Genomic DNA, 27900 nt, shown 5'->3' with positions numbered 1-27900 from the left:
GAAGTCTTGAGTCGATAAAAAAATTATGAGTCAGGAGGCTACTGACGTCATCGACGGAAGTCATACGCCGCTCACGGTACCCGGGCGACGGTCTGAGCAGATTCCCCTCGAGCTCGACGGTCGGGTTGGACACTCCGCTGCACCGGTGGTTCACAACAACGGGGGTGTAGCTAGCGTAGCAGCCACAGCGAGAAACGACCATGGCCCTCCTGGATCTAGCCATGCAGGGGCTCTCCATCTTTGGATTCATTCTGTTTTTTGTACTCTGGCTCATGCATTTCATGTCCATCATCTATGTGTAAGTAGTTTGCGTTTTTGTCAAATGATTTAGCTAGCTTGCTAAGTTAGCTATCTATGTGTCCCTCACTAGAAGAGGCTACAAGCAAGCTAATATTAACTAGCTAGCTAAGGTTAGCTAGCTCAAATAAAGGATAATGTGAGCAATTACTCATGTATACATCGAAACATTTCTGATCGCTCACCCAACAGTTATTTGCAGATGGCTAGCCAGCTATCTTGTTTGGTGACTGGTGTAAGGGAACTAGTAGGCGGCTAGCTAGCTTATTCTGCTAGTATAGAAAATCAGCATGGGGGGGTTGATCGAACGTCTCTTGTGATCACGATAGATCTAACAGAGACGCTATTTTCATTCAATTACAATTAGCCATCTAGCTTATTAAGTCAGTTAACGATGTAATTGGCTGGATAGATAGCTAAGCAAAGTTTGGTTTAGCTAGTTTATAACTGTCTTTAACATTGATTCGCGGCCCCTGTCGATGCAGTCGAGTGTGAATGATAAAAAGGTTAGCCGGTGTTGTATGATGTTGTATGAAGGTGTGTGCCCCCTGAAAAGCGGATCCTTTTCGTGTTTTTTGTTTTGTCTCTGAGGCGACATGTTTTACATTTAAAGGGCAGTCAGTCCGGGTGATCAAGTATTGTGAGTGCTGCTCCATGATCTGATCTGATAGTGTCTCCCCAGAGTGGAAGGAGGTGGACAATATGCACTGTCTGGAGGGTGGTGTGTTTTACATGGGAAAGGGAGTAGGGGTTATTGTTTAGACATGTTTATGGTGTAACTCTATGCCTAGGCTACATTAATAGCTCTAAGCCTAAATGTCACTGAAATTCAGTCAATAAATGATGCTCTGCTTTGCTGCACAACAATGAAGACTATGCCAAAGGGGCACGCCTGAGAGTATTATTTTCCCGGTTTCCCTTGAAAAGCCCTGATAGAAATTTCAAGCTGAAACTTACTTGCTGAAGTGAGACAGTGCACACAACCAGTTCGTTCACTTACTTAGTTACTTCAACGTGAGTGTCATTCATACCAGACAACAGACAAGTAGTATTTTTTGTCAGTTCAGAAACAATGAGGTCATGGGTTCAGCAGTTTCAGGAGAGAGGGTAGGTGTACTTCTAAGCAGATGTCAGGTGGCAAAAATGAGTGATATGAACATTCATTGATTCAAGTGTATTCTGTAAGGTGCACCTGTGTCAAGTGGATATCTTTTAGGCTCGGGCCTAAGCCTATGTCCAACACCATAGAACTGCCTCTCCTGAATGAGGCTAGCCTAATTGTTTATCTAGTTGAGGGTCTCAGGTTGTTTTTAAAATGATAAACTAGGCTAAGCCTGATGGATCACAATTTATGCTGGTTCAAGACTTGTGTTGGTATGGACTAAAGGGACTTAGACATAGGTCTAATCTTTCTTAGTTTAACTGCTGAACACCAAATGAATGCATTGTCAGTCAGTTCTTAGGGAAGCATTGCTTATGGTGCGTAACATGTTTTCCTCAAGCAGTTTTGTAATCAGTGTGTTAGATAATGTGTTTGACATACAGTAATGTGTTGGACTGCATTTAAGCTTTTCTGTAATGGTAATCGTTACAACCTCTTGTCTAACTAGCATTATTAACAGACCATATTGAATTGCAGTGTCAGCAAGAATAGGCTGCCTTTAAGGGCATTTTCTTGAGGAAAAGGAAGTGGAATTAAACAGCACAGCAGCTCCTTTGGTGTGTGAAAGTCCAGGCCTTTAGTGTTTTTAGTCTAGGATATTTTTCCTTGACCAATCTTTTTTTTTTTTTAGATATGTTTTTAGGGCATTTCTGCTTTATTGGGATAGAGACAGTAGAGATTGACAGGAAGGATGGGAGAGAGAGAGAGGAGGGATGACATGCAAGATAGGTCGAGGGTCGGAATCGAACCAGGAACCTTGCGGTTACGTGGTAAGCGCGTTAGCGTGTTACGCCACTAAGCGCCCCTCCTTGACCAATCTTATCATTAAGAGATGTCTTTGTTCCAGTGGTTACTGTTAAAGCATTTTCTCTTGAGAACAGCCAACACCCAGTTCTCACACCTTTCCTCATATCATTTATAATAATAATTATATAAATGCGATTGAGAATTCAAGGTAACTTTGTTGCCTGATACTACTATGGTTGTATACTGTATGTGTGCTCACTCAAGTTCTCTCCTTCTATCTCCCTGTGTGTAGCCGACTACATCTCAACAAGAAGAGCACCGACAACAAGCTGCTGTACAGTAAACTAGTGGGGGTGTCGTTACTGAAACCCCTGAAAGGAGTGGACCCCAACCTCATCAACAACTTGGAGACCTTCTTTGAGCTTGACTATCCCAAGGTATAATTGAAAACACATTCTGGTAAAACACAGCACCATCACAACAACTCATGATGTTTGGCAGTCAGTTACTAGGTATCAGCTCGTTTTCAGCGTTAACCAGAATGTGTTTTAGATATTGCAGCAGGTAGGCCTAGGCATATTCCTTTAGCTGCATTAAAGAATCATGAAATGCTGAGTGGAGAAAAGGAATGGGCCTGACTCGCCTAATTATAGCAATCTTATTGTTTTGGTTGGAACTAGATTTAGGCTCGTCGAAGGGCGCTAGGCGCTTTAACAAAGTGTCAAATAGAATGGATGCAGCATAACGGGGATACAGGAGATGTACAAGCCTATGTCCTCATACCAAGGTGTGGATTGGTTGCAGCCATATTCAATGAGCTGGTGTTACATGTTGCAATTGGCTCATTGACAAATCCCAGTCTAAAACACATCTATGGTAGGGAGGGATAACTTTATGATAGAAATGATAGAAATGATCTTCTTATGTATTCATTATGTATGCCCTGACACGATTCTGAAGGAAAATACTCATACTCATACTACCCATCTCTTCATCTCAACGTGTGAATCACATTTAGGCGTTATTCAACCGAAACTGTGACCAGTAGGAAACCACCTTAAGTTTTCGAATGTAGCTCTGCAAGTATCACCAAGGCAAACCTGTGAGCTAATGTCTATGTTACAGTTCCATTAGGTGTAGGCTACAACATGAACATGGATAGGACATGAATGGAATTGAGTTACGCGGTGAAGGGAAGGTCAGGTGGTTGTCATGGAGTATTCAGTGCTACAGGAATGTACAGTGTTATTTTCAGAGTGAATCATCAGATTAGATCCTTCCAACGAGCTTGCTATGTTTAGGTCACACATCCCCCAACTCTTAACGTGAGTCAGACTGGGGCTTGAGCATGTCGTCCACCCTGAACCACTTTCACATCCCTACCAGAAACAAGACGGGAGAGCCAGTATCATACCATGGCCCCGTTACACCTACAGTATGCCTGTGTCCCCTTGCGTCAATCATCCGGTAACAGTAGGAGTTCTTGTTCTGATGTGCGGCGCACTGTGACTCGTATGTCACACTGAGAATATCAGGCCCAAGCTCTGTCTTCAGAAGGGATCAATGAGTGACAGACTGACTGCAGACGTGTATGTTGAGGACATACATTATGCATGCCTCCCTCCCCCACAAACACATGCCCTCTCTCCAAGCCAACTACTACGTCCCTGAAGGGGCCTGGCTTGGATCACTGTCTGACCAAAGATGACCCGCTCCATTAGCTGCTCAAACACGGGCAGGGCAGGGCAGGGGCACTGCCTCTGCCGGGCCAGGCAGACCGCCCTGCATATGGGCGCCTCTGCTCCATTTCTGCCCATTAGATTGCTGGCACAAGAGGCTGATGCTGATAGGCAGAGATGGGTGCTTCTTCCCGCTGGCTAGAAGCCTGGTACATGAGGAGCATCCCCCCCCTCCACGCTCTGCTTCTTCTCCCAGGGCCTCTCCACACAACGTCGACCAACTGGTCGAACTAGAGCGGCGCAGTATATACACATTTGGAAACTGCAGCACACCAGCTGTGGCATTCCTGTTTGCTCCACGAAAATGTAAGGGACTGTAAACTAACATTTTAGGTCAACGGGCCTTCATCTCGGTTTTCATCCAAGATGGAGCGTCTAGCGTCTGCCCCAGGAGAGAATGCTATCCCTGTATCTCTGTTAGTTGGTATTCTTGTGTTGTTTTCATTCCACTGGACTCTCTCTGTTGAGCTGTGAGTCATACCCACCCTCCAGTCATACACTCAGGAGGTGACGGAGTCAGGAGGCATGGTCAGTTGACTGCCCTTCAACACAGTTTCCCCCTAGAGGGTTACCACAGAGAATGTCACATTCTTCTGTCGTCCCCATCTCCAGCTACTGCTCCGAGCAGGTCAAATGGGCACGACTGTCTGATGTCACGCTGACCTTTGTCCTCATGTAGTGCACTCACCCTAGCCCTGCCAGAAGTGGGCATTCCACAGTTACACAGTAACTGTCACTAACTGTATAAAAGCAGTTTAATTGTATGAAGTTGCTCAACCAGTTGGTCCACATGAGATCAGTGAAATGAGCATTGAGTAGACTGATTAGTGTAGTCAAAGTCAAAGTGGCTTTAATGTCAATTCTTCACATGTCAAGACATACAAAGGAATCGAGAGGACGTTCCTCACTCTCCCACGGTGAGTGGGAGATAGTGTAGCCTCCATACGGTTTGTCTGGTTTTTTCTTTATGTACAAAATGTTCAGAGGAGTTTAATTTTTGACAGTCCGTTTAGCCGTTTAGAAATGAGGAAGCGGTCATGCCTGTTTACCCCAGATGCTGAAAGACATGGGGAATCACTGTCCAGGTCAATCACACTGATTTGATTTTAAATTACTTGTTGAACATCCTTATTTTTTTTTGCTGTTGTAGTCACTTCCTCATGGATGTGTCTTCACTTTCAGGAATTTGTGGTCAGGAGTGAAATGTAGAACTTCACTGTTCTATACAAGTTAAGCAAGTAAAAAAAGTCCTAAATGACAAATGTGCTGACAAATGTCTCGACCCGCTTTGTTGATTGTTTCAAAGTTGATATAGGCCTCTATAACAGTATTCTCATGCAATAGATAGATATCAGATACAAAAAGTTATCACTTTTAAGCCTACTAATAGGATTTGATTATTTTATGTTAATGAAATTTGATTTCAATATCGCCTAGATTTGAATGGATCTTAAGTTTTAATGTGAAGATTTCCCCTGCCTCTGGCCAGGCTAGACTCTCCACCTCTAAAATAGAGCTGGCTTCTGTCTGCTTCGCTGTCCTGGAATGTGAGAAATGTTTCCAAGGAAGGAGACAATAGGAATGCCGGGCTCGTACTGAAGTCATGTGAGGGTCTCAGATGGAGCCTATAGACTCCCTTCCAGGGCCTAGCCTCGTAACACAAACAAGGCATTATGTGGTTAAGGAGCAATCCGATGCAATGTGATCGCACCCTAAGAGCCGTGCCTTTTAAATTGCTTTCGGAAAAATGTGCTGAAGTTGCCTAACAAGTTATGTTTTTACTTATTTTATTTTTTTCCAAGAGGTTGAAACCAGTGTAGTCGTGGTCTAGTCACTCGGCCTTGCTAATCTATCATGCCTGAAAGACGAGTGCAAGTGACAGGCCTGTCCATGAATGAGTGCAGCACTCAGTCCCCACTCTCTCATCACCTCCTCCCTCTCATTAGCCGACAACAGAGCAGTGGCTCAGCAGTCCCTCACCATGAGCCCGACATCCCGCTCCATGGAGAATGGCTTCTTTGTGCTGGCTCTCGTCATAGTCATGGGCAGCATTGTCTCCCAACCAGAGCCTCTAAGCCTCTTCTCGCACTAGAAAGTAGAACCGAGCTGAGCTGCACCGTGCTGGGCTGGTTACACATCCACCACAGTTTCTCTAAACCATAATTCACACCTGAGAGCTGAGCCCTGCTGTACTGGGATGGCCTAATTTCACATCCACCATAGCTGATGAAAGGAAAATATCTGAGCTAGCACAAGTATGGTTTGAGTTGGCCCTGTTGTGTGTAAAGGCCTCGTGTCTCTGATGGCAAGGCTGATACTGATCAGTATTCTCAAAATAGGATGCAGATAGATTCAGCAGTATGACGATGGGTGGGGTGAGATGCAAACTGGCAGCGATAGCCAGACTGGTTTTGTTACTCGCCAGGTTGTGTTACTCACCACTATCATTTTAGCATGATAAACAGCCAATATTTCAATTGCCATGATAAACAAGTAAGGTGATAAAGGGCAACCCTGTCAACATAATGGATTAGTCATGTTTGTCTTAGTCATTTCCAAGTAAAAAGGTCTACATGATTAGAACTAGATGTTTATTATCATTTTCTGACTGTTGCTGCTCTGTTGTTTGGAATAAAATCTTTCTCTTCTTTTTCAACAAAGTACGAAATTCTCCTGTGTGTCCAAGACCATGATGATCCAGCCATTGATGTCTGTAAAAAGCTCCTGGGCAAATATCCCAATGTTGATGCAAGATTATTTATTGGTAAGCTCTTGATTTTCTTTTTTGATATTTCACCCACTTCTCTGTTGGCCAGGCTACATATCCATCCAGTGTAGCAGGTTTGTTGCCTAGTTTTGATTACTTCCTTCACAGTGGGAACTTTTCAATGCTTCTTAACTCTTAGAGGTATATAATGGCATGTTTTTTCGTGTTGAGACGTTTTGGCTTTGTCTGAATTTGACACAGGCCGAGTACAATCCAGAATTGTATTACAAAGGAGATCCCAGGCATCTGTGGAAAATATGTATTATTTGAGTGCGATGACCCCATTGTGTCGATGCTGTGACTCAGTTGTAGCGTATATATGCAGAGAGCAACAGGAGTGTGCATTGATTCAAACTCATTAGGTACATCTGGTGAGCCCCCATGCTCTCAGGGGTCATGTTATTCTCACTAAACTGTCCAAACCATATTCTGTCCATCTCGAAGGGGTTTCTTTTGCTATATGGGTTAGCTAACCTACTGTACAATGTGGGCCTATATGTGAAATCAAATTCTCGAATAGTCTCCCATAGATGCTAAGGTTTGAGTTGCCCGCACAGGTCAGGATTAAGTCAGGATTTTGCGTTGTATCTCAGGCTCAAGCTAGGCCCTGTTTGAATACTCTTAAAGGGGAACTTCACAATTGTTTTTATTTCATTTCACCCCCTTTATCTCCAGCACCATACCAGTGTCTACATGAAAACTGTGATTTTCTACATGCTGCAGTACAACAGATAAGAGAAACGGTACTGAAGGTACCCCTATGACATAATAGTGGATTAAGAAAAAAAGCTAAAAAAAAAAAAAACTGTAATTTTCTGAAACTACAAGATTCCAGTGTGCGCGTTTGTTGCTGTAGTTTTGGAAATCACTGGAATCACTGGATAAAAAAAGAAATCATCCCCAATGATCTCATAGGGGGTAAATTCCTTAGGACCTTTTTTATCCTATTTTATTTTTTCAGAACATCTGTGTTTTCACATGTAGACACTGGTATGGTGCTGGAGATAATGAATATGAGTTTAGAAAATGGTGAAGTGTCCCTTTTTAAAATGATCTGACATCACATGATCAGTAAAAGCAATGCAGTGGACAGCTTGCTTAGGTCAAAGTATTCAGTCAGGGCCCTGAATGCCGATTCCACCCATAAAGATATAATTATTTTATGAGCATTTTCAAGGCTGTATTCATAATGGGTTTCACCCCTCTCAAGTTGGTCAAAAGCTTTCTCGGTGTAAGAACTAGGCTCATGTATATTAGGGATGTTAACCTTTTAACGTTTTTTTCATTTGGTTCACATTGGTGATCATTCTACAAAAGTGGGTTGCCTGAAAAAAAGTTAGAAACCATATACAGCCATCAAATGCTGATGATATGCCATCAGAATACATACATAATTGAATAGTTCAACCCTTCAAAATGGCCTCCACTAACCGTTTAGAATTTATTTTAGTTTTTAACTTCCCTAATGTATGTTGAGCTGCATCTCCTCCTAAGCAGTGTGGTGAGCAGCAGTGATGAGATTGGATGTGTGGTTAGGCTACTGAAGCCAAATGTCTTTCTTTCTGGTCCTGTACAGGAGGGAAGAAGGTTGGCATCAATCCCAAGATAAACAACTTAATGCCGGGGTATGAAGGGGCAAAGTATGACCTCGTGTGGATCTGTGATAGCGGCATCCGCGGTAATGGTTGGAAGATTATGGCGATTGAGGTCTAATCATTTGTGTGTGCCCGCCGCACCCTGTGTGTATGTGCGCATGCGTGTGTTTGTGTGTCTCTCTGTGTGTGTGGAAGGAGATGGTGAAGCCTAATCTTGTTCTGCCCCTCCATAGTGAAACCAGACACGCTGACCGACATGGCCAATCAGATGACGGAGAAGGTGGGGCTGGTCCACGGCCTTCCGTATGTAGCGGACAGACAAGGCTTTGCTGCCACCTTAGAGCAGGTGATGGATCCTCCTTAGTTCTCTTCTTTTGGTTTCCTTTAACTCATTTAGTGCCATGGGTGACTTTAATCACCAAAAATGCATAAATTATGATGCTTTATTTTGTTGCAGTATTTTTGCAAGGTAAATACCACATAAAACACTTGGCACTCTAGATGGTGAGTGTTCTGGAATTCTTTGGCAGTTCGAGAGTTAAAGAGCAGAAGAGCAGTGGTATGGAGGTATGGAGTGGTATGTTAGAATACCTCCTGCACTTTCTGGTTGGCAGCCAGTGTCATTTCCAGTAATGGTTCATCCCAGCCCTCCCCCTCTCCAACTTTATCAAAGTGGTAAATTCCGCTCTGTTCACTGACTGTCAACAAACCTGCGTCTTGCAGTACTCAAGCTGCTTATGACAAAAGTTGGCTAGAATGTCTGACTCTGAAATTCATGGATACAAGCTAGGCATGTTAACTGGTGAAATAAATTATTGGTAAAGTGTGTAGTAAACATTTTGTCCTCCACGAATGATGTAGCGCCCTCTACAAATGGAGTGATAGAATGAAGCCTGTGAATGAAGCAAGACGTTTATTCATAGATGTAGCGCCCCTTTGCTGGTCTAGGCAATTAATAGGGGTGGCTAACCTGAATTCTTTAAATAAAATGTTATCTCTAACTATTATTGTATTTTTACTTTGTCTGTTCACATTAACACAGTCCCACCAATTACATGTCTTTTGTTATTTTATTCAAATCAGTCTTCTTTCACTGATATAAAATCCCCAAAATAGATTGCATGAAATGAAATACAATAACACTGAACGTGCACATACAAATATCAAAATGTGAATGGTAAACACTGTAAACCTCAATGAAAAGAAATAAAACCTATTCTAAAGCCGGCAATGATAACTACGAGAACAATACCAAAGTCCAGTGCGTTGCGGGCCTGGCGCGTGTAGCTCGCGTGCGTCGTAGCTCACCTAAAATGGCTCCTTCACTCTCACGAGCTCGACGACAAAAACGCAACTCCCAGTTCCTCGAGCAGGCAGCCGCGCGAAGCTCCTCTCTCGGCAACCGGTGCAGTTTTCTCGAACAGCAGGAATCTTTTGTGCTACTGTCTCTCCCGGTGGCTATAGACGTCTTGAGCTCCCGTGTTGGTCGATCACAGTCCATAAGCACTCCGAAGAAAGCTAGCTATCTCACTGTTGAGCTAGGCTAGGCTAAGCAAGGTGGCTGACCGTCTGAACGGTTACTCCTCTGCAGAGAAATTGTTCCAAAACAGTTCATACGCCGAACGTAATAACTTATAAAGTGCACGGGTTGTGCACTCGCATTATTACCTTGTTCTAAACACAGAAATAAGTGGGCTACCTATTTCCACAATATTAACCTTCACTCGGCAGCACATTCCATGCGTTCTCCTCGTTCGCCATCCTATCTAACGTCCCCTTCTCCTCCACCTGACACCTGACCTTCAACTACATTCTCATTGGCTTATGAAAATAAACAAAATGCACAAACTTTACATTTGAATCTTTTCTCATAGAAATCAAAAGTAAATTCCTTTACAATATTGCCAGCATTGTGAACATAGTATTTAAGAAAACAAAATACATTTTACATCATGTAAATAATTCAATACATGAACTTAACCCATGAAACTCTATTCAATATCAAACATAGTAATAGTTTTACCCTTTTTAAGTCCTATGTATTCTATTAATGAACTTATTCTATTTATACTATTTATTAGTTCCTATTTATTAATCAATGAACTTTTAATAGTTAGGCCTAATTTTCCATAGGGCTACATAGACTTTTTACAATCACTTGCGATCACTTTCTGTGACCAAAGAGAAAAATAATTTGGCCGCCATTAGGCTACTACTATTATTATTATTGTTATACCAACTCTATTGATAAGAGACTTTTACTTCAAACACAAATTTCACTAATAGGCTAAGATAAAATATTTGCACAGCCAAATTATTTGGTTAAAAATGCTACTGGCTATCAACCTAGGATACACAACTCTGGTTTACGCATATTTATATAGGCCAAGTGTCAGTGTTTATTCTGCATAACAGGGCTTGGACAAGTATACTATAATGGAGTGATATGTTTACCGACTCGAAATTAGGTGTTGGATGCCTTTACCTTTCGTCCAGCTCATTTCCACAGAAGATGACTAGCTAAGCAGACCCCTGTTTCGGAAGCTAGCCGTCAGCAGGTGTTCACAGAGGCTCGGATGATAGAGGGAGTGTAGTATAGCATGTTAGAAACCTCTTTACACTGAGCGTATCATTTGTTTACGCTTTTTTGGTTCTTTAGATTTGCATGCCTTTCATGCACACTGCAACTACGCTTTTGTTTGATATTTACACTTTTATCGCAGGTTTACTTTGGCACTTCCCATCCACGCTCCTACATCTCGGCCAATGTGACAGGGATCAAGTGTGTGACGGGAATGTCCTGCCTGATGAGGAAGGACGTCTTGGACCAGGCAGGGGGGCTCATCGCCTTCGCCCAGTACATCGCTGAAGATTACTTCATGGCTAAGGCCATCGCTGACAGGTTGGCATTATAGAAGAGTCTTTTATTGTCTGTTACACAGATTAACAGCAATTTGACCTTTTGCATACCGTCCTGACGCGCGCGCGCACACACACACACACACACACACACACACATACGCGCCGTGCCCCTGGAGCAGTTATGGATTAAGTGCCTTAACCTTGGGCACTTCGGCAGTGGGCAGGCACCTCGGGTGTGATATAGTTACCAACACCCAGTGCACACTGCTGCTTAGAGTAGTTGTTATGAAATACTACTTTTTGTTTATTTTAATTTTGACCCTCAACAATGGGCCTCATGAAAAATGCATGCAGCCCCCAGTCCTCCCACAAATACTACAATCACCTGTTTTTATTCTGATGCAAAACATAAATCATTCATAAGAGGTTATTTTATTGATGTGCCTTCATTCCATGGTTTGTAACCAGGTTGTAACTGCAGAGAGAGATTATTTCCTTTTGTCCCTCTCTCCCAGGGGATGGAAATTCTCCATGGCAACGCAGGTAGCCATGCAGAACTCTGGCTCCTATTCCATTGCACAGTTCCAGTCCCGCATGATCAGGTAGCTAAACTGCTTTTGTTCCACTACAGAGGAATATCCAGTGGATCTAGTAGTATCCGGTGGGTCTAGGAATGTCCAGTAGATCTAGGAATATCCAGTAGATCTAGGAATATCCAGTAGATCTAGGAATATCCAGTAGATCCAGTAGTATCTCAACAAGCTATGACTTTGTTTCTTGCCACTCTTCCATGTAAGATGCATGAGCATCGCGTGGCATTCACTGGCATATGTTATGCAGTCATTGCAGGAAGTAATGGAGGCGAGTCCGTCAGGTTTAACAATCAGAACCGGCTCGCCTGGACATAATTAGGAGAAGGCCAGGCTATTCTTCTGAACCTTTACTTTAGACACTTTGGAAGAAAAGTATTTCTCTGTTGTAGAGTGTAGTGTGATGGATAGATGCTTAATGGCTGATTTCCCACGTGCAGATGAAGCCTTCCCCTGGCCGTAAAACCCTGTGAGGCATGTAGAATAACCTGCCTGGAGGCTGATGGAGGTAGAAATCTGAGAACAGGCTCATTGTAATGCATGGAATGGAATTAGGAATGGTATCAAACACATGCCTCCCCTGGTCTAGGAGTAGGCTTTGATATCTAGGCTTAAACACTGTTATGCGTCCTCTCCTAACCCACAGATGGGCCAAGCTCCGTATTAACATGCTGCCCGCCACCATCTGCGAGCCCATCTCCGAGTGCTTCGTGGCCAGCCTCATCATCGGCTGGGCGGCGCACCACGTCTTCCGCTGGGACATCATGGTGTTCTTTATGTGCCACTGTCTGGCCTGGTTCATCTCGGACTACATCCAGCTCCGAGGGGTCCAGGTGAGAAAGAGAGACCGCACGCCCAGGCTGTGTTAGCTGTGTTGGATCGTTGCCAGATCTGCTGGTTTTCCCCTGAAGGCAGTTAAAGGGTATTTCCAGTTTCTCTGACCTAACACTAGGAAAGCGGGCCTGAAACCTAAGCTGGAGATCACCGTTTGTTGTCTTTGCTATGAATTCAGTTGAATTCAATGCAATTTTATTTATTCCTACCGGGCGGGATGAACAAGGCTCTACCAGGTCACAAATTAAAACATAATTTGTGTATTGTAGAGGTTCTAACACCATATTACCTCCACACTATTTTAAAAATACATTTACTTATATTAGTAATTTATTACTAATAATATATTTCGATATATTTAATAAACGTACACCTGTCTTTCCTCCGCCGGCCCTTTTCCTGTAGGGTGGTCCGCCGTCATTCTCAAAGCTGGACTACGCCGTGGCGTGGTTCATCAGAGAGTCCATGACCATCCAGATCTTCCTCTCAGCCCTGTGGGACCCCACAATAAGCTGGCGGACAGGCCGCTACCGTTTACGCTGCGGCGGTACGGCTGAGGAGATCCTGGACGTATAGCCTCAACAGGCCTTAAGAGACAATACGAGAGGTAGAGGTAGGTAGGTAGAGAGAGAGAGAGAGAGAGAGAGAGAGAGAGAGAAAGAGAGAGAGACAGGCAGACAGACAGAGAGAGAGACAGGCAGGCAGGCAGGCAGGCAAGCAAGCAGGCAGGCAGGCAGGCATTGTTACAAGCGAGGAGGCCACGGCTATGGGCAAGAAAAGGAAAGAAGAACTTCATTGAATTTTTTTCTTTTCTTTTTTTTTTTTTTAAGAGAAAGAATCCAATGTTGGACCGTTTTTTAACCTGTGTGTTAAAATATGTGTTTGGTTGTTGATTATTTATGTTATTGGTGCTCTTTTCTCTTTTTCTTTTTTTTTTCTTTTTTAATACTTTTGCTTGGAATCCTCCAATCCTTCAGTTAGCCAGTAAAGTGGAGGTTGGAGATCGGGCCAATAGTGTAGGAGAGGTTCAGTAGAAAGTACTCCTGAGTTCAGGCTTCATTGGTGATGAGTTGCTAATTCTCATACAGCTGGCATGACTATGCTGGCCTTTAGAATTTACCGTATTGCCACGTCATTATCATAAGGAAGGCATTGAAGTGATTCTGTAGTTGGCGTTGTCCTTATACTCCACTGAACTGAAAGCCTAAACTAATAGATTCACTTTGGTCCATTTTTGTTTTCCTTATCAGATTTCCAAGCAGTTTCAATGTTACAAGCAGCTATCCCCAATCCATAAGATGTCTCTGGCCTTGGCCCTCGGGGAGTTGAATGCCATTTTCATCAGTCATTTTCCAAACGGTGCTGGTTGGACCGAAACCCATTAGAAGTAACTGATTCTGAGCCAGTAAACGATCGCTGTAGTTAACTGATCAACCAACCTTGATGTTGTCCACTGAACATGTAGAATGTTCTCCCAAAGCTCTACACCAGCACCAGTCACCCCCCCCCCCCCCCCCCCCCCGACATATGTCAGTTCTTCTCTTCTTAGTTGAAGTTGTTGTCTTCTGAATCCACATCCAGTCTGTTAGTGTCATATGTTGTGAAACGCAAGCTTTATGTACTGCACTTAATCTGGGCATATTTCACTGCTGTCTTGCTCCTTCATTCTACAATAAGCAGTTGGAATCTTTCCAGATTCTTTTTTTTTTTTTTTTTTTTTGTTATACATATGTTATGTGGTAGCCAAATTGTCCAAATGTTTCAATCGTCGACCCCTATTCATTTCAATGGTGTTGTATTGTACTGTGTAAATGTTATGCAAGTGTAGGTCTTTTGTACTGTGCAAGTAAATATTGTCACTACTGTGCAAAAATAGGCTTGAGTAGGTGGTGGAAACGGGATATAGGAGAGATGAGTTTTCTTTTTTTTATGGGATACTTTCCTCAAATCTATATAATATATATACATATGTGTGTGTGTGTGTGTGTGTATAAATTTATATATACACACACTAACCCTAACCCTAAATATGGTCCCAAAATAAATTATTTTATGCATAATGTTTTTTTTAAATTGACTTGTAAAAGTGAGATGAACACAAAACATTGTGCATTATCTTTGCACTTTTTCATGAAGTAAATACAAGCTTGTCATTCCGGATATCTATGAGGCTTGTATGCAACAAGTAACTATATTCTGGGACCATATCAACGGTGAAATATTTTTTAGTAAAGTATCCCTTTAACATGTTTGGTTCCACAGTACACAGTTCTTTTCACAGTACTCTGCTCTGTCATAGTAGATTGGTCCGTCAAAACAGTAGCAGTGTTGAGTTGGTGAAAAGAATGCCAATCTGGTGGCACAACAATGGCTTAGTCTCTAGATGACCAGTATTAGTAGTAGTAAGTCGTAAGGATATTTTCCCTATTGTCACTGGACATGCTTCCAACGTGTAAACTGCCACAGCCCCAAATCACAAACAGCACTAGAACTACGAGTCTAGAAATGCATAGAAATCACAGATTCTAGGGCTGGAATTATTACCAGTGGCATGTCGCAAAATATTTCTTCCGTCTCGTTTCCTTTCTGCCAGTGAGTCATAGCTGCAGGAAAGACCTTTTTTATTTTTTTCCCCCAGGAAACCACATTCCCTGTGTAACTTTCCCCATCTCAACATAGACAGTATTGTTCTCCGCCAGATAATCAGGCAGTATTCATTTGGAGAGAGGCGCGATCGAGTGGAGCTGTCCAATGGGGAGCTCAAGAGTGGCATTCAGGTCAGGAGAAGGCATGTGAGTTACGGTAATGAGTGGATGATTAGGGGTGCTAATTAGGTTATTGAGGGGCTCCGGTGTCCACACGGGACCACGTTATCCCCCACTGCTGAACAGACATAGAATAAGGGCACGGTCCTAACTTGAGATCTGCTCGCATAACTCTACCTTTCGTGTAAATCATAAATTGATATCAATTGGAGATCGGCCTGAAAGTTGGATGTATGGGCCTGGATCTCAAATTAGGATTTGGCCTCCTAAATGTGAAGATGTATGTTCAAATATGATGAAGTTTATTGTATGCCATTAGAACAATGGAGGCTGGTGGAGGTAGAAATTGGTGGAAGGCCTCACTGTAATGCATGGAACAGAATGAGGAATGATATCAAATATTCCATTCCTTGCATTACAATGAGCCCGTCCTCCGATTTCTGCCTCCCCTGCATTATAATGATGGGTGGTAGGCTCAGTATTTCATTTACAGGTGAGCAATACCAGCCTGTAGTACTGTGGCTAGCCCATCTAGCAAAAGTAGGAAAGCGTCTTTAAAAAATAAATAAATTAAAAAAAACTGCTGTAGTTTCACAAAACATATCTATATGGCTGTTTTCCTAAGAGTGGCAATGAGAGGGGAAAGTACTTATTTCCTCAGCAATAACGAACACATCCTCAAAATCCAAAAGAGACTTGCTGTATATTCGAGTGAAACCGGATGTTTACATAATCTTGTATGTGAACATTTCATATTTGTTATCAGAAGACCGCGTTAAGAACATTTCACATTTCAAAGCAATGTCGCGTAGTTCAATAAGAGTAGAAAAATATTGAATGTAATGATGCATGTAAATAAGTGTTGACTATTTTTGCTTTATTTTGTAGTAGACATGATTATGCCACAATAGATGACATTGTAGCACACAAAATGGGGAGGGAGGGTTGAAACAAGTGAACATATATTTTGCAGCCACAGCTGCGGCTTTGTCAACTATCAAAGCAAGTCTGCTAGCTTTGCCCTCTTTTGAACTGTTCTTTTCAAAAAGCAACTTCTCTTAAATCCACCTCATTTATGGAAAGTCTATGACGCACTGTACATTTCTAGTGTAGACTTCTTTAGTAGTTAGTGTTTGTGTGAGCGTGTGCGTATATGAGCGTGTTACTGGGTGTGTCCAAGTGTTCACGCTATTGATGGCCTTTTAAACATTGCAAATCAAAACAGATTGTATTATTGTGATGTACAGTGGGGAATTGGACTTGTTGTTTTTGTATTTCTGCTTGTGTTAAAGAGAGAGAGAGAGAGTGTGTGTGTGTGTGTGTGTGTGTGTGTGTGTGTGTGTGAGTGTGAGAGAGAGAGAGAGAGAGACTTAGTATGTGTGTGTCAGTATGCACACATGTGAGCGTATGTGAAGCTTGAGGTTTTGCAGGAGACTGGTGGCCTTTATGTAAATGGTAATGTGTTCATGTTCATTATTAGCACCCCTTAGCCTGATACCAAAAAACTATTTGTATTTCAACCCATTCAGCCTCTTAGTCAGCCAGTTTCCAGCCAGTCTCTGTTTCACCAGAGAAGCTATGTTGTTGAAGGAGCCCTTGCTGCTGAGTTGCCAAAGACTACCAAAGTTGACTGTGTTACTCAGCAGAAACTTGTGATTTTGTGGCTCTACACCTGGGTCCAATGTGACTTTGTGGAAAGTCACCACCTAACTGTGTCTTGTCTTTGGCTACTTATTTTACATAGTATTTGAGATGGCGGATGGTGTTGTCGTCATTTACTCAGTAGAATAATTTCCGCTTGTACAGTTGTATATCACCGAGTCCAAGCTAGTGTACATATGAATGAGTGATTATTTTAAACTAACTTAACTAGAAACATACATATATTGCAATGTATACGAATTAACCACGGGGGATGTTGGTTATCACATCTCTGTCATGTCATAACATGCTGTGGGTGTGCACATAGGATATGTGATCATAACCAGCAACTCTTGGTGAACGGATGACATAACGAGCTGATCTTGGAGGTTGAATATTGTGCCATGTTTTAACCCCCTACACCTTGCTGTACTTGAGGACTACAGTGTTGCACTGTATCCACACACCATCTGCAATGTAAAGGCCTCAGTCTCAAGCGTCTAGTAGTGATCCACCACTCATTTTTGTGTGTTGTCTATTCAAATTGTATAGATGCTAGGTTTTTTAAATGTGTGTTGTATATTTATGAAGTTTGGTTGATACCATTACGAGCACTGCTTTTATGAAGCCTAATTTATTGAAGTTGGACATATTTTCCCCCTAAATTTTTATAGGTATTTAATCTTATTAGCAGTGGAAAAATAAGGCTGGACAAACTTCTGTGTTTTTGAACTGTTTCTTTTTCTTTTTATATGAATTGTTTAATTCTGTATTGTACTATGAAGCAGAATGCATAATCCACAGCTGGAAACTGTGTCATAACAGAAGAAATTAAAGCTTTGTCAAACCATACAACTTATGTTATCATCATTTTATTACTGTGTCGAGATGCATTACGGAACATTTGTCTCCAATTATTTATGTGACATTTTGGCCTGAGTGTTGAGACCATTTAGCACTATTTTAAAATCCACATAAATCTACCTACTGGACCTTTAAGGCTAACAAGCTGTAGTTCATGGATGTGAGGAGGTGTGCCCCTGTCTGTCCATTCAGGTAATTTCTTGACAATAATTCTGTGTATTTCAGGGACTCGCCTAGTTCATGAGCACTGAGAGGTTGAAAGGTTTGTACAGTGCATACACAATATCCCATAATGACAAAGCCAAAATAGGTTTTTAGAAATGTTTAATTTATTAAAAATAAAAAACTGATAAAGTATTCAGACCCTTTACTCAGTACTTTGGCAGCGATTACAGCCTCAAGTCTTCTTGGGTATGACTCTACAAGCTTGGCACACCTGTATTTGTGGAGTTTCTCCCATTCTTCTCTGCAGAGCCTCTCCAGCTCTGTCAGGTTGGATGAGGAGCGTCGGTGCACAGCTATTTTCAGGTCTTTCTAGATCTTAGAGCGGGTTCAAGTCTGGGCTCTGGCTGGGCCACTCAAGGACATTCAGAGACTTGTCCCGAAGCCACTCCTGCGTTGTCTTGGCTGTGCGCTTAGGGTCGTTGTCCTGTTGGAAGGTGAACCTTCGCCCCAGTCTGAGTGCTCTGGAGCAGGTTTTCATCAAGGATCTCTCTGTACTTTGCCCGTTCATCTTTCCCTCGATCCTGACTAGTCTCGCAGACATAGGCCGCAAGTAAAGGCCCTCGAGTAGAGGTTTATTTCAAACACCTCCTTTAGCCTCCACACACTAGAAATCCACACACAGCTACTGATTTTTTACTCACACACTAGAACTCCACAGGCTCATTAGCAGGCCCATGCAAGGATGCAATATCACCAGTCCGCAGATCCACTCCACATTCATGGCATTGCTGTGAGTTAGTCGGCAGTGAGTCTGATGTAGAGATCTCAGGGGAGCCAGCTCATGTCTTTAAAGACTGCTCTGTCAGACTCTGCACACTGCTACCACGCCAGAAATACATCCAGAGAATATTTGAAACGCTGAGGCATGATGAATAACCACTACCAGGCACTGAACTGGTTTGCAATTACTGTAGCAGTTGAAGGATTTGAGGAGGGGCACACATCCGGAGGGACCTCATTTATTAAATGTTCTCACGCACAGACTTGACCATAAATTCCATCCATCTTGTGTTGAAATGTGCAGTTTATTTGGGTGTTGCATGAGAGTGTCAGAGTGACTTGCACATGCTTATTAAACTGACATGTTTCCTCTCATTAATAAAAAATTACATTTTGCAAATTGTATGAATGAGGCCCTACGGTCTTGATGGTACTCTTAGAATACTGCTTGCTTCTCTCATCAACTGTCAACTGCCTTCCAGGGTAACAATTCTCTTCCTGTCCATTTAACTCTCTCTACAAAGGAATATTTTGTCTGAAATAAGAGGACATTGGTACGATTGACCTCATAATGCATTTTAACTACTTAATAGTATCACATGAGTTTTAAAAGCAACCTTTCATATAAATTCTACTCAGACATTAAATTAATATAGGCCTACTGTGACATTGCATTTAAGAAAGGAAAAAGAGATTTGGACCCAAATTATAAAATGGTGGCTTATGGGAGAGTTGTGTAACATGGATGAAGTTCTATAGCATTGGTTGCTGGAAACGACGTTGACATGATTAGTGAAAGCCTTACGAGATCTGGTCATGGGACATATAGACAGTTTTACGGCACATGTGACCAGGTCAGACATTCCAGGAATTCTAAACTTTAAGCAGCTTGTACATTTTCCGTCCAACAGTCTAATTTAGTTTGAACTTGATTTTCCATCTTGTATTATGGCAAGTTTGTCATGGTCTTGACTCTTTACAATAAACTGGGTAACTTGATGTTGATTACTTGATAATGTGGAAGAAACCATTATGTTGTACGCAGAGGAAGCTGGTGGGGGTCGAAATCGGAGGACAGGCTCATTGTCATGCATGGAATGGGATAAGGAATGGTATCAAACACGCTTCATACTGTTCCTCATTCCATTCATTACAATGAGCCCATCCTTTGATTTCTACTTTCACCAGCCTCCACTGGTTGTATGAACCAAACCAGGACTCATGGGTCTCTATATACACTATGTATCCCACTTACAATGGAAACATGATACAGTTCTGCCCACAGTGAAGCCATGATTCTGTTATACAGCACTTAAAGGAGTATATTTCTCATGAGTCCACCATAAGTCTGCACCCAGAATATCATTATTTTGCGCATACAAGTCTCAGAGATATCCTAACAACAAGCTTATATTTACTTCCCGTAAAAGTGAGAGGAAGGATGACGCGTTTTGACACAAAAGTGAATATAAGCTCGTAATTAGGATATCTGAGGCTTGTGTGCAAAAGGATACTATGTTTTGGGACTGATACTTGAAATACACTTGAAAATGATTTTTGAGTAAAGAACTATTAAGTATTTACATATGTAAAATATATGTACACGGCCCATCGACAAAGACAGTGCATTTCTCCTGCTCGAAGGCAGAGGAGCTCAGAAATCAGAACGGAACAACTCCTTTAAAGAGAGGCAGGACTTTCCAATGTTGTACGAGGTGTTGGCTTGAGAGGAAAATGTTAGGGCAGAATTTTCCACATCCAGACCTGGGAAGCTAGAGGGTGTGCAAGCTTTTAGTCCAGCCCAGTGCTACAGTACTATAGCTGTGCACAAGACCACATGCAACCCTGGAGAGCTGCAGCGTGTGCATTCGTTTTTCCTCTATTCCTTACGTCCTCTCTGCCTTCTCAAAAAGCACGTGAGGAGAATATCTAGGAGGAGGAACCCAAGATATTGTCCTCCAATGAGTTTTGAGAAGGAAGGAAGGAAGGAAGGAGGGTGCGAGGAGGAATAGAGGATAGACTATTGGGACACACCCCAGAACTACAGTAGAAGACTTAGAAGACTTAGTAGAAGAGTTAGAGGCACACAGAACAGAGGCAGGGGGGGGAGGAGCTTTGCAATGGCAAGCTGTGTGATTGGTCAGAAGGGACAGTCAATGTGAGGCTGCAGTGGGAGTTATAGGTAGGAAAGGAAGGAATACACAGAGACTGGTTTGATTGGCGACTTGTGAGGAAGCCCAAGGCAAGAAGACGAGGACACAGAGGGACTGAGGGAAGTACAGATGTCATGACATTTATTCAAGGCATGCTACAATTAAAGTTGTTTTAGGAAAAAAAGTAAGAAGAGATTCTGGAGTAATAATTATAAGTAACGATGATCATAATAATGATAATAATCATAGTAATAAATTCAAAACATGAAGGAATATGTTTCTATAAAATACAGAAACTCCACTCAACCATGCACTGCAAAAATTAGAAAATATGTTTCTTTAATAGTTCATCTGCTATTTGCATTTAATTACATCAACTCATAAATTGAAACCATTTGTTTCTCTCCCCCTTTCCCACTATGTCACACACACTGCTTTACAAATCAAAGCTGGTACTGGTATGATATCAAAATACACAAGACAAATAGTTTTTTTTTCTGTGTTTCATCTTCTTTAAATATAAAAACCAGTTAACGTCTGTTGTTGTTGTTGTTGTTGTTGTCATTGTTGTTGTTGGTATCTTGTTCCCATAAACCTTTTTGGCCAGGTTAGAAAAGGGAACATTTTTCATTACATTACAGCATTTTGTTTTATTTTGGTAGAGAAACATTTGACTAGCTATAAATAAGGTCTATCAAGACGTGCCATGAGACATTCTGAAACAGAAAAAAACAAATGAGATTGGATCAGACATGGAGTATTGTTCAGCTGTGCCTCTTTAAAACCATGTTAGATCATGGATCACACCTCCCTTTAATACGACTGGAGATCGGCTAAACTCTCTCATTGTCTTGTCCATATAATTTAGAGATGAAAATAGAAACGTCACATAAAGCATGCTTTAAAAAAAAAAAAGACAAAAAAAAAAGGGATGAATTTTGAAATATCTAAACATTCAGAATCCTTGAGGTTCAAAAGCGCCACGTTAAAACAACACTATAAATGACGGGGGATCATTCGAATTGGATTAAGTTCCTTTGGTTTCAGTTTGTGTGTTGTCTTGTACAACTCTCAGTAAAGCTAGGTCAATTTGGGTTTTTTGCAGGTTTCTGAGGGGTCAATGGGGAAATGGCCTCCGTTTGCACCTCCTGACATTGCCAAGTAAGAAGTTTCCCAAAGGTGATCATTTTTGATGTTGTACTGGCCTTGCGACACCGCAGATGTGCAACACCATGAGGTGTGACTCTCTTTACCCCCTGTTTGGAAGGAGGTAAACACTGTTTTCATAAACTATGGACCTTAAACAATATTATCTGAACAAAAAATGGGGATAGGTTTCTATTTCACAGCGAGGAGCAAACAAGTAATGAATAAGATCAATGAAAGGCACATAAACTTTGGTCCTGTGTTATTTGTGACTCTTCAGTAAAAAACCTTGAACAAAAACATGAGTAATTTGCGTCTCAGTACATTTTGATAACGTAAAATCACAATTCAAAAAAGGCGAAGGTCTCTCCTCTCATCATGGCTGAACTATGTTGTTGCCTGAGTTAAGACATGACTTCAAATATTTTGTTGATACAGAGAGAGCGCAACACACGAAAGAGCTGCGTGCGCACGGTCTGAAAGGTTTTAGAGAGCGGACATTCTAGAATGCACAGCTTCTGTGATACAAGGTTTAGAGTCTGGCTTCTTTCCTGTTCAGAAATCAAAAAGGTAACGAAGAAGCTGACGGATAAAGGATCCATGGAGGTGTCTTAAACAGAGGAGTAAGATGACCCTGACCAAGGCAGCTCAACATAAATATCAACCACTCCACCTGATCTCTGCATTATTATCTATGGTTTATGGGGCTCATATAGACAGAACCCGGAAAGGTCACACTTTCAACATATCGTAACGAAGCCTTCATAAACTCTACATACGGCCTAAATAGATATTTCACATATCATTTACAAGCAAGTTCATATTAAAGGGTGTTATACCAGATGTGACATAACCCATGACATTTGTCTATGTATGCCTTATAAAGGGTTTATGAAGGCTTCATTAAGCCTTGAATGTCATAATTCATAAAGTGGAACTCCAGGCTCTCAGACACCAGTGCTTCCTGCAGACTCAAACACCAGTGTTGTGAAAAGCAGAGTGACAGACAACCACAACCAGTTTCATAACCTTAAAAAAAGAAAGAAAAAAAAAGAAACACATGTAAAATATCACTACAGATCAAAAACAGGCCAAAACCCCCTAAAATGAATAATATGAGATACAGTAAAATAAGATTACAAATCAAAAACACACACACAGAGAAGTTGGGAGATCTCTTACAGCTTCACTCAAAAACAGCAAAATGGCGGCATCCCTGAAACGACAGATTGTGTGTGGTGGGCTTCTCCAGACAAAGACGGGCAGACAAACAGACAGACATCCCAGGTATAGCCTGACACATCTCACCAGGTGAAGATTAGCAGCACATACAACTGACAGCCCCAGGTGTGTTGGATACCTGTGGTAAGTCAACAGGTGAGCTGAGATTACAATCATTCCACAATCTGCCACATTGGCGAGAGAAGGACGTGACGTTTCATTCGATGTCTTCGCTGGCTCTCAACGCATGCTACATGCTATGTTCGGTCTGAGCGAAACACTCCTCCATTGATTGTCCCTTAGGTAAGCAGAGAGCTTTCACAACAAACACACAAAGAACTGTTTTCATCCCGGGAAGGATCCAGATGTATTTCATGAATCACAATCATTCTCAGAATCAGGAGATGGAGACATCTCAGCTGTTCCAGTTACAGTATGTGCAAGATATCAAGAAACCTTTTAAATTCTCACAACGAAGAGTCCTTTCTGATACAACTGTGCTGTCATCATCATCATCATCACGCAAATATGTCTGATCTTGAGATTAAGAGAAACCTCAGAAGTGACAGAAATTTGCCAGCAATTTTCGTATGCAAAATTCTGTTTATACAGTATATGACGACATTTTCAATATGGATATTCTTTAAAATGCTTAGTATCGTTTTTTCAACACTGTTGACACGTGCGTGCACACACACACACACGCAAACTATTCTGTATTTCTAAATGAACTGTTGCACTGTAACACATTACAACAGCCCCTTAAACACCACTGGAAACAGACTACTTTAGGAAGTGTCGCCACAGGGCTCTAACAATGCGGTGGGTGTTGCTGATGGTGTTAGGCTACCCGGAGAAGACCACAACCCTCGGTGGTCGGAGTGCATATAGTATTAGAGCAGGCACTGCGTGACAGCTGGCCTACCTACACCACAGCGTGCACTCATTTCCATACCACTGTTGGCATTTGGTCATATCAACGTATGCAAGTCTGCAACAGTCTGCAGACGCAGCTGATAGAATGCAGCTGTTGGTTCTGACCGGTGTGCTATAGTGTGACACTCCAAAATGGCCGTTCCGATGTTGGCAGATTAATAAGGCTAAAATTCATCAGTTGACACCGTTCCACTTCGTAAGGCAGGCAGATTTCTGTTAGTCAACATTCTCATTGGGTGGGGATCTGGGAAATGAAGGGGAAGGCCAGGGTATAAAACACAGACAGACACACACACACAACTTCTCACTCAAGAGAACAGACACACAGACGTTCTTCACGCAAACACAAGGGATGGAGAGGCCCACGGCACACAGGAGATATTTGAGAGGTTACCAATCATTTTTCTAAGAAGTGCGCTCAAAGCACCAAACATTAACTTACATTTCAAAAGACCAGATAATATTGAGCCCCCACGTTAAAAACACATCTAAATTCTTCTACATGAAAAATGTGAAATAAATCAACCCTCTCACCAATCCCACAAGATAGTACGCAAGATGCTGTCTAAAACCTATTTGATTATGAACACATAGTAAGGCACGTAATAGAAATTAAGTAAATACACAGTAAATATGATTCTTTTCTCCATGATTTCTTGTAGGATTATAGTGGTACAAAAACCCAGTGAGGTTTCAGATTTGTTTTCTTCTCTTCCATAAAAAACAACAAATTACCAAAAATAAGTAACTTTTTTTTTTTTTTTTCTCTCTCAAAAGATCTTGACAATCCTTAAGATATAGAACCTGAATAGTTTTGCTTTTGTTAAGACTGTAAACTTCAAAACAATTATTTCAATTTCTTTTGAGAAGGGTTTTGCCTTTGTTTTGCTTACGTTAACAGTGACACCATCCCTTGCCTTACCATTTTGCAAATAAAAATGTGTTGTTTTCTTTTTTTGTTGCACTCTTTTTTTTCCCTCCCTGGCGATTCTGAGACACTACATGGGCTGAGGTTAGCGGACACAGACAGGATAGGCTACTAACCCCCCAGAATGCAATGCTACTCAGCGGGTCCACAAGGACCCCCCTTGGAATGTTAAGGCAGCATGACACAGCACCTCGCCTGCACTAGAAAGTGGAATCCACCTTGGTCTCTAAAGACATCCTCTGTCATTCAAGAAAAACTCAGCCTCCCCTTCCGTCTCCAGCCAGGTGCGTAAGGCTATACACACACTGAATGTTGTTGTTGTCTTCTTTTCTTTTCTTTTTTTTTTGGTTTGATCCAAGATGGATGCATGATCTGTAAAACTGCAAGGCGAAAGAGGGTGGACCACTTCAGGCTTGTCACTGAGTGGGACCAACAGCTGGATAACCCAGTATAGGAGTAAGACTCAAGGTGAGGACTGGGTTGAGTCTAAAAGAAGGCCCGTGGGAAGGGGGCGGGGCGGGGGGGGGGGGGGGGGAATGGGGGATGGGGGGGGCAAGACACCAAAGCACTCATCTGTTGACATATTCAAAAACTTAAACCGTTTGAGTTTAGTCAAACCAGGGCAAACAAACAGATTTAAACTACTCCCATCTACACACCGTTGTCACTACTGGGACCCAATATTCACATTCATATGTCCATTCAGAGCAGAAGGGGTGCACACTCCAGCCAAGCTGTGGTAGTCAGGTGTGGTCCCCGACTGGCTTGGTCTGGCCTGGTATGGTCCGGCTCGGCTCGGCACGGTCCCCAGACCCGTTCTTACCCCGTTGTGCTTGGGTGTAACGTGAGGGGAGAGGGGGGTGTGCCAGGACCAAGACCGAAGGAGACCGGGCTCAGATGTAGGACTGACAGGACCAAATACAAGTATGTTGTCGAAGTCATTGTCACTTTGCCTGTTCACAGGTATCTACTCCCTGGTCCAAAGACTTTGCACAGTAAACAGAGAAATCAAGGTGCAAAAGATTCCCCAATTTGCTAACTGATTTTTTTTTTCCTTTTTTTTTTTTTTTGTAATTTTTTTTTTTTTTACATTAAAAATGATGATAATCACTCTGTAAAACAAAATGGGCATGTTATGGTGATTTGAATTGTGGAAATGTTTGCTGAGCTGCACTTGGAGGAGTGCTGCAGACGCTGTGTTTTCAAATCCTTGGTCAGGGCCCCCTCACTCACTTTCTGAATGCTACTTAAAAAAGGGAGGGAGCCCACTGGTCAGGAGTGTCGCTACAGAGGCTTCACACTGTCTCTTCCCTCCACAATGTCCTTGACGACGCCCATATGAGGGCAGTTGTTTCCGAGTCATCCTCTATTTTCCGATCGAAGGGAGGAGAGTGGTGGGGGGGTGGGGTCTATGGTATGCTTGGATTTAAATGCCAACGTGACGCATTCGCCACCACATAACATCGGTGGGGGGGTATGTAAGGAGTTGGAGGTGTATCTCCCCCACCCCCTCCACACTACAGTTTTAACAAGGCAATACAGCTAAAAGAGAGTCTCGTCCTCGAACACTGAACGACCCAACGCCGGGTTCTTGTGTCAAAGTGTATGGGTTTTTTGTCATGCAGTCAAGGCTCTTGAGGGTGGGCGGGTGACAGTGAACACAGAAGAGGAGAAGCCCTCCCCAGATGTGCTGAGTACCTCTCTCTCTCTCTCTCCCCCAAGGAGGGGGGGGGCTCCAGGAATGCCTATCCCATGTCACCCCACCCCACCTCCAGCCCTGGACCAATCACAGGTCCATTCATAAAGCCCTCCAGTCTCTGGCTGAAGGTCGTTTTTTGTTTTTTTTAGTAGTCTATTACGCAAAAAAAATATTGAAAACTAGTCAATGGAGAGTGTGTGTTTTTTAGTTTGTTTGTTGCCAAACTGGGTCTTTCCCTCACTCTCACAGGGGCAGAAGGGTGGGGGTGGGTTAAAGGGGTTCGAGCCCGGGACTGAGGCCAGCGGCGGGGGGGAGGGAGGGAAGGAGGGCGGGGGTGGGGGTCAGATGGTGGACTTGGAGAAGGACACTCGCAGGTGGTGGTTCTCGCCCAGGTCGTGGTTGTGGAGGTCAATCAGGGCCTGGATGGCCTCCTCCACTGAACCCAGCTGGATCAACGCCATCTTCCTGTCCTTCCTGTTGAACAGAATCCACGGACGGTAGCGTTAGATAACTGAGTGCTAGTGAACGATGCAGCCAGGGGTAAATGCACGTGGGTAAACACCTTTTAAAAAATGGGCAGATTTATAAAGAAAAAAAAAATTTGTTTACGTTTTGCATTTTGTCCAGCATCTACCACTACGTCTCTGGGTGTAGCTTTATGAAAGGCAACCATGTCTTTCTTATCTGAACCTTAATAGGCTGGTACACATACACACTGGTAGTGGCCCTCTGTGGCTCAGTCGGTAGAGCATGGCGCTAACAACGCTTAGGTTGTGGGTTTGATTCCCGATGGGACCATATATACTGAAATGTATGCACTCACTGCAATGTAAGTCGCTTTGGATAAAAGCGTCAGCTAAATGGCATATATTATATTATAGTGGATCAAATGAGTTACCTCACATACAACATACACAGTTGCACTTTGAACACTGCACACGTTATATAAATGCAATCCATTGACTTCCAACAACAGTCCAGTCTTTGACATATGGTGAGTGCTACACAT

At 42.5% G+C, this 27900-nt stretch overlaps 2 protein-coding genes across 10 annotated transcripts in view; one reads left to right on the top strand and one right to left on the bottom strand.

Moving 5' to 3' along the window:
- Positions 1-106: 106 nt before the first annotated feature.
- Positions 107-17854, top strand: ugcg (UDP-glucose ceramide glucosyltransferase). Of its 2 annotated transcripts, XR_014554215.1 has the most exons (10): positions 107-298; positions 2499-2643; positions 6607-6709; positions 8289-8390; positions 8541-8653; positions 11031-11209; positions 11685-11771; positions 12406-12592; positions 12999-14700; positions 14740-17854. XR_014554215.1 is itself a non-coding variant. In XM_083669863.1 (9 exons), the coding sequence occupies exons 1-9, from the start codon at positions 201-203 to the stop codon at positions 13167-13169; spliced, it is 1185 nt and encodes a 394-aa protein (XP_083525989.1). In that variant the 5' UTR covers positions 107-200; the 3' UTR covers positions 13170-17854. The 2 variants fall into 2 exon arrangements, 1 of the variants encoding a protein (XP_083525989.1); XM_083669863.1 differs by having other exon boundaries at positions 12999-17854.
- A 3219-nt stretch (positions 17855-21073) lies between these two features.
- Positions 21074-27900, bottom strand: part of ptbp3 (polypyrimidine tract binding protein 3) — a 40549-nt gene continuing 33722 nt past the window's right edge. For all 8 annotated transcript variants that reach the window (XM_083669840.1, XM_083669843.1, XM_083669838.1 and 5 more), the window contains exon 14: positions 21074-27365. In XM_083669840.1, coding sequence (XP_083525966.1) covers positions 27233-27365 — 133 coding nt within the window. In that variant the 3' untranslated portion in view covers positions 21074-27232. The remainder of the gene's footprint in view (positions 27366-27900) is intronic.

Source organism: Argentina silus (assembly GCF_951799395.1).
Source record: "Argentina silus genome assembly, chromosome: 5".
NCBI classification, from domain to species: domain Eukaryota; kingdom Metazoa; phylum Chordata; class Actinopteri; order Argentiniformes; family Argentinidae; genus Argentina; species Argentina silus.
The sequence above is the reverse complement of the archived record's forward strand: the minus strand, read 5'-3'. Positions and strand labels throughout refer to the sequence as shown.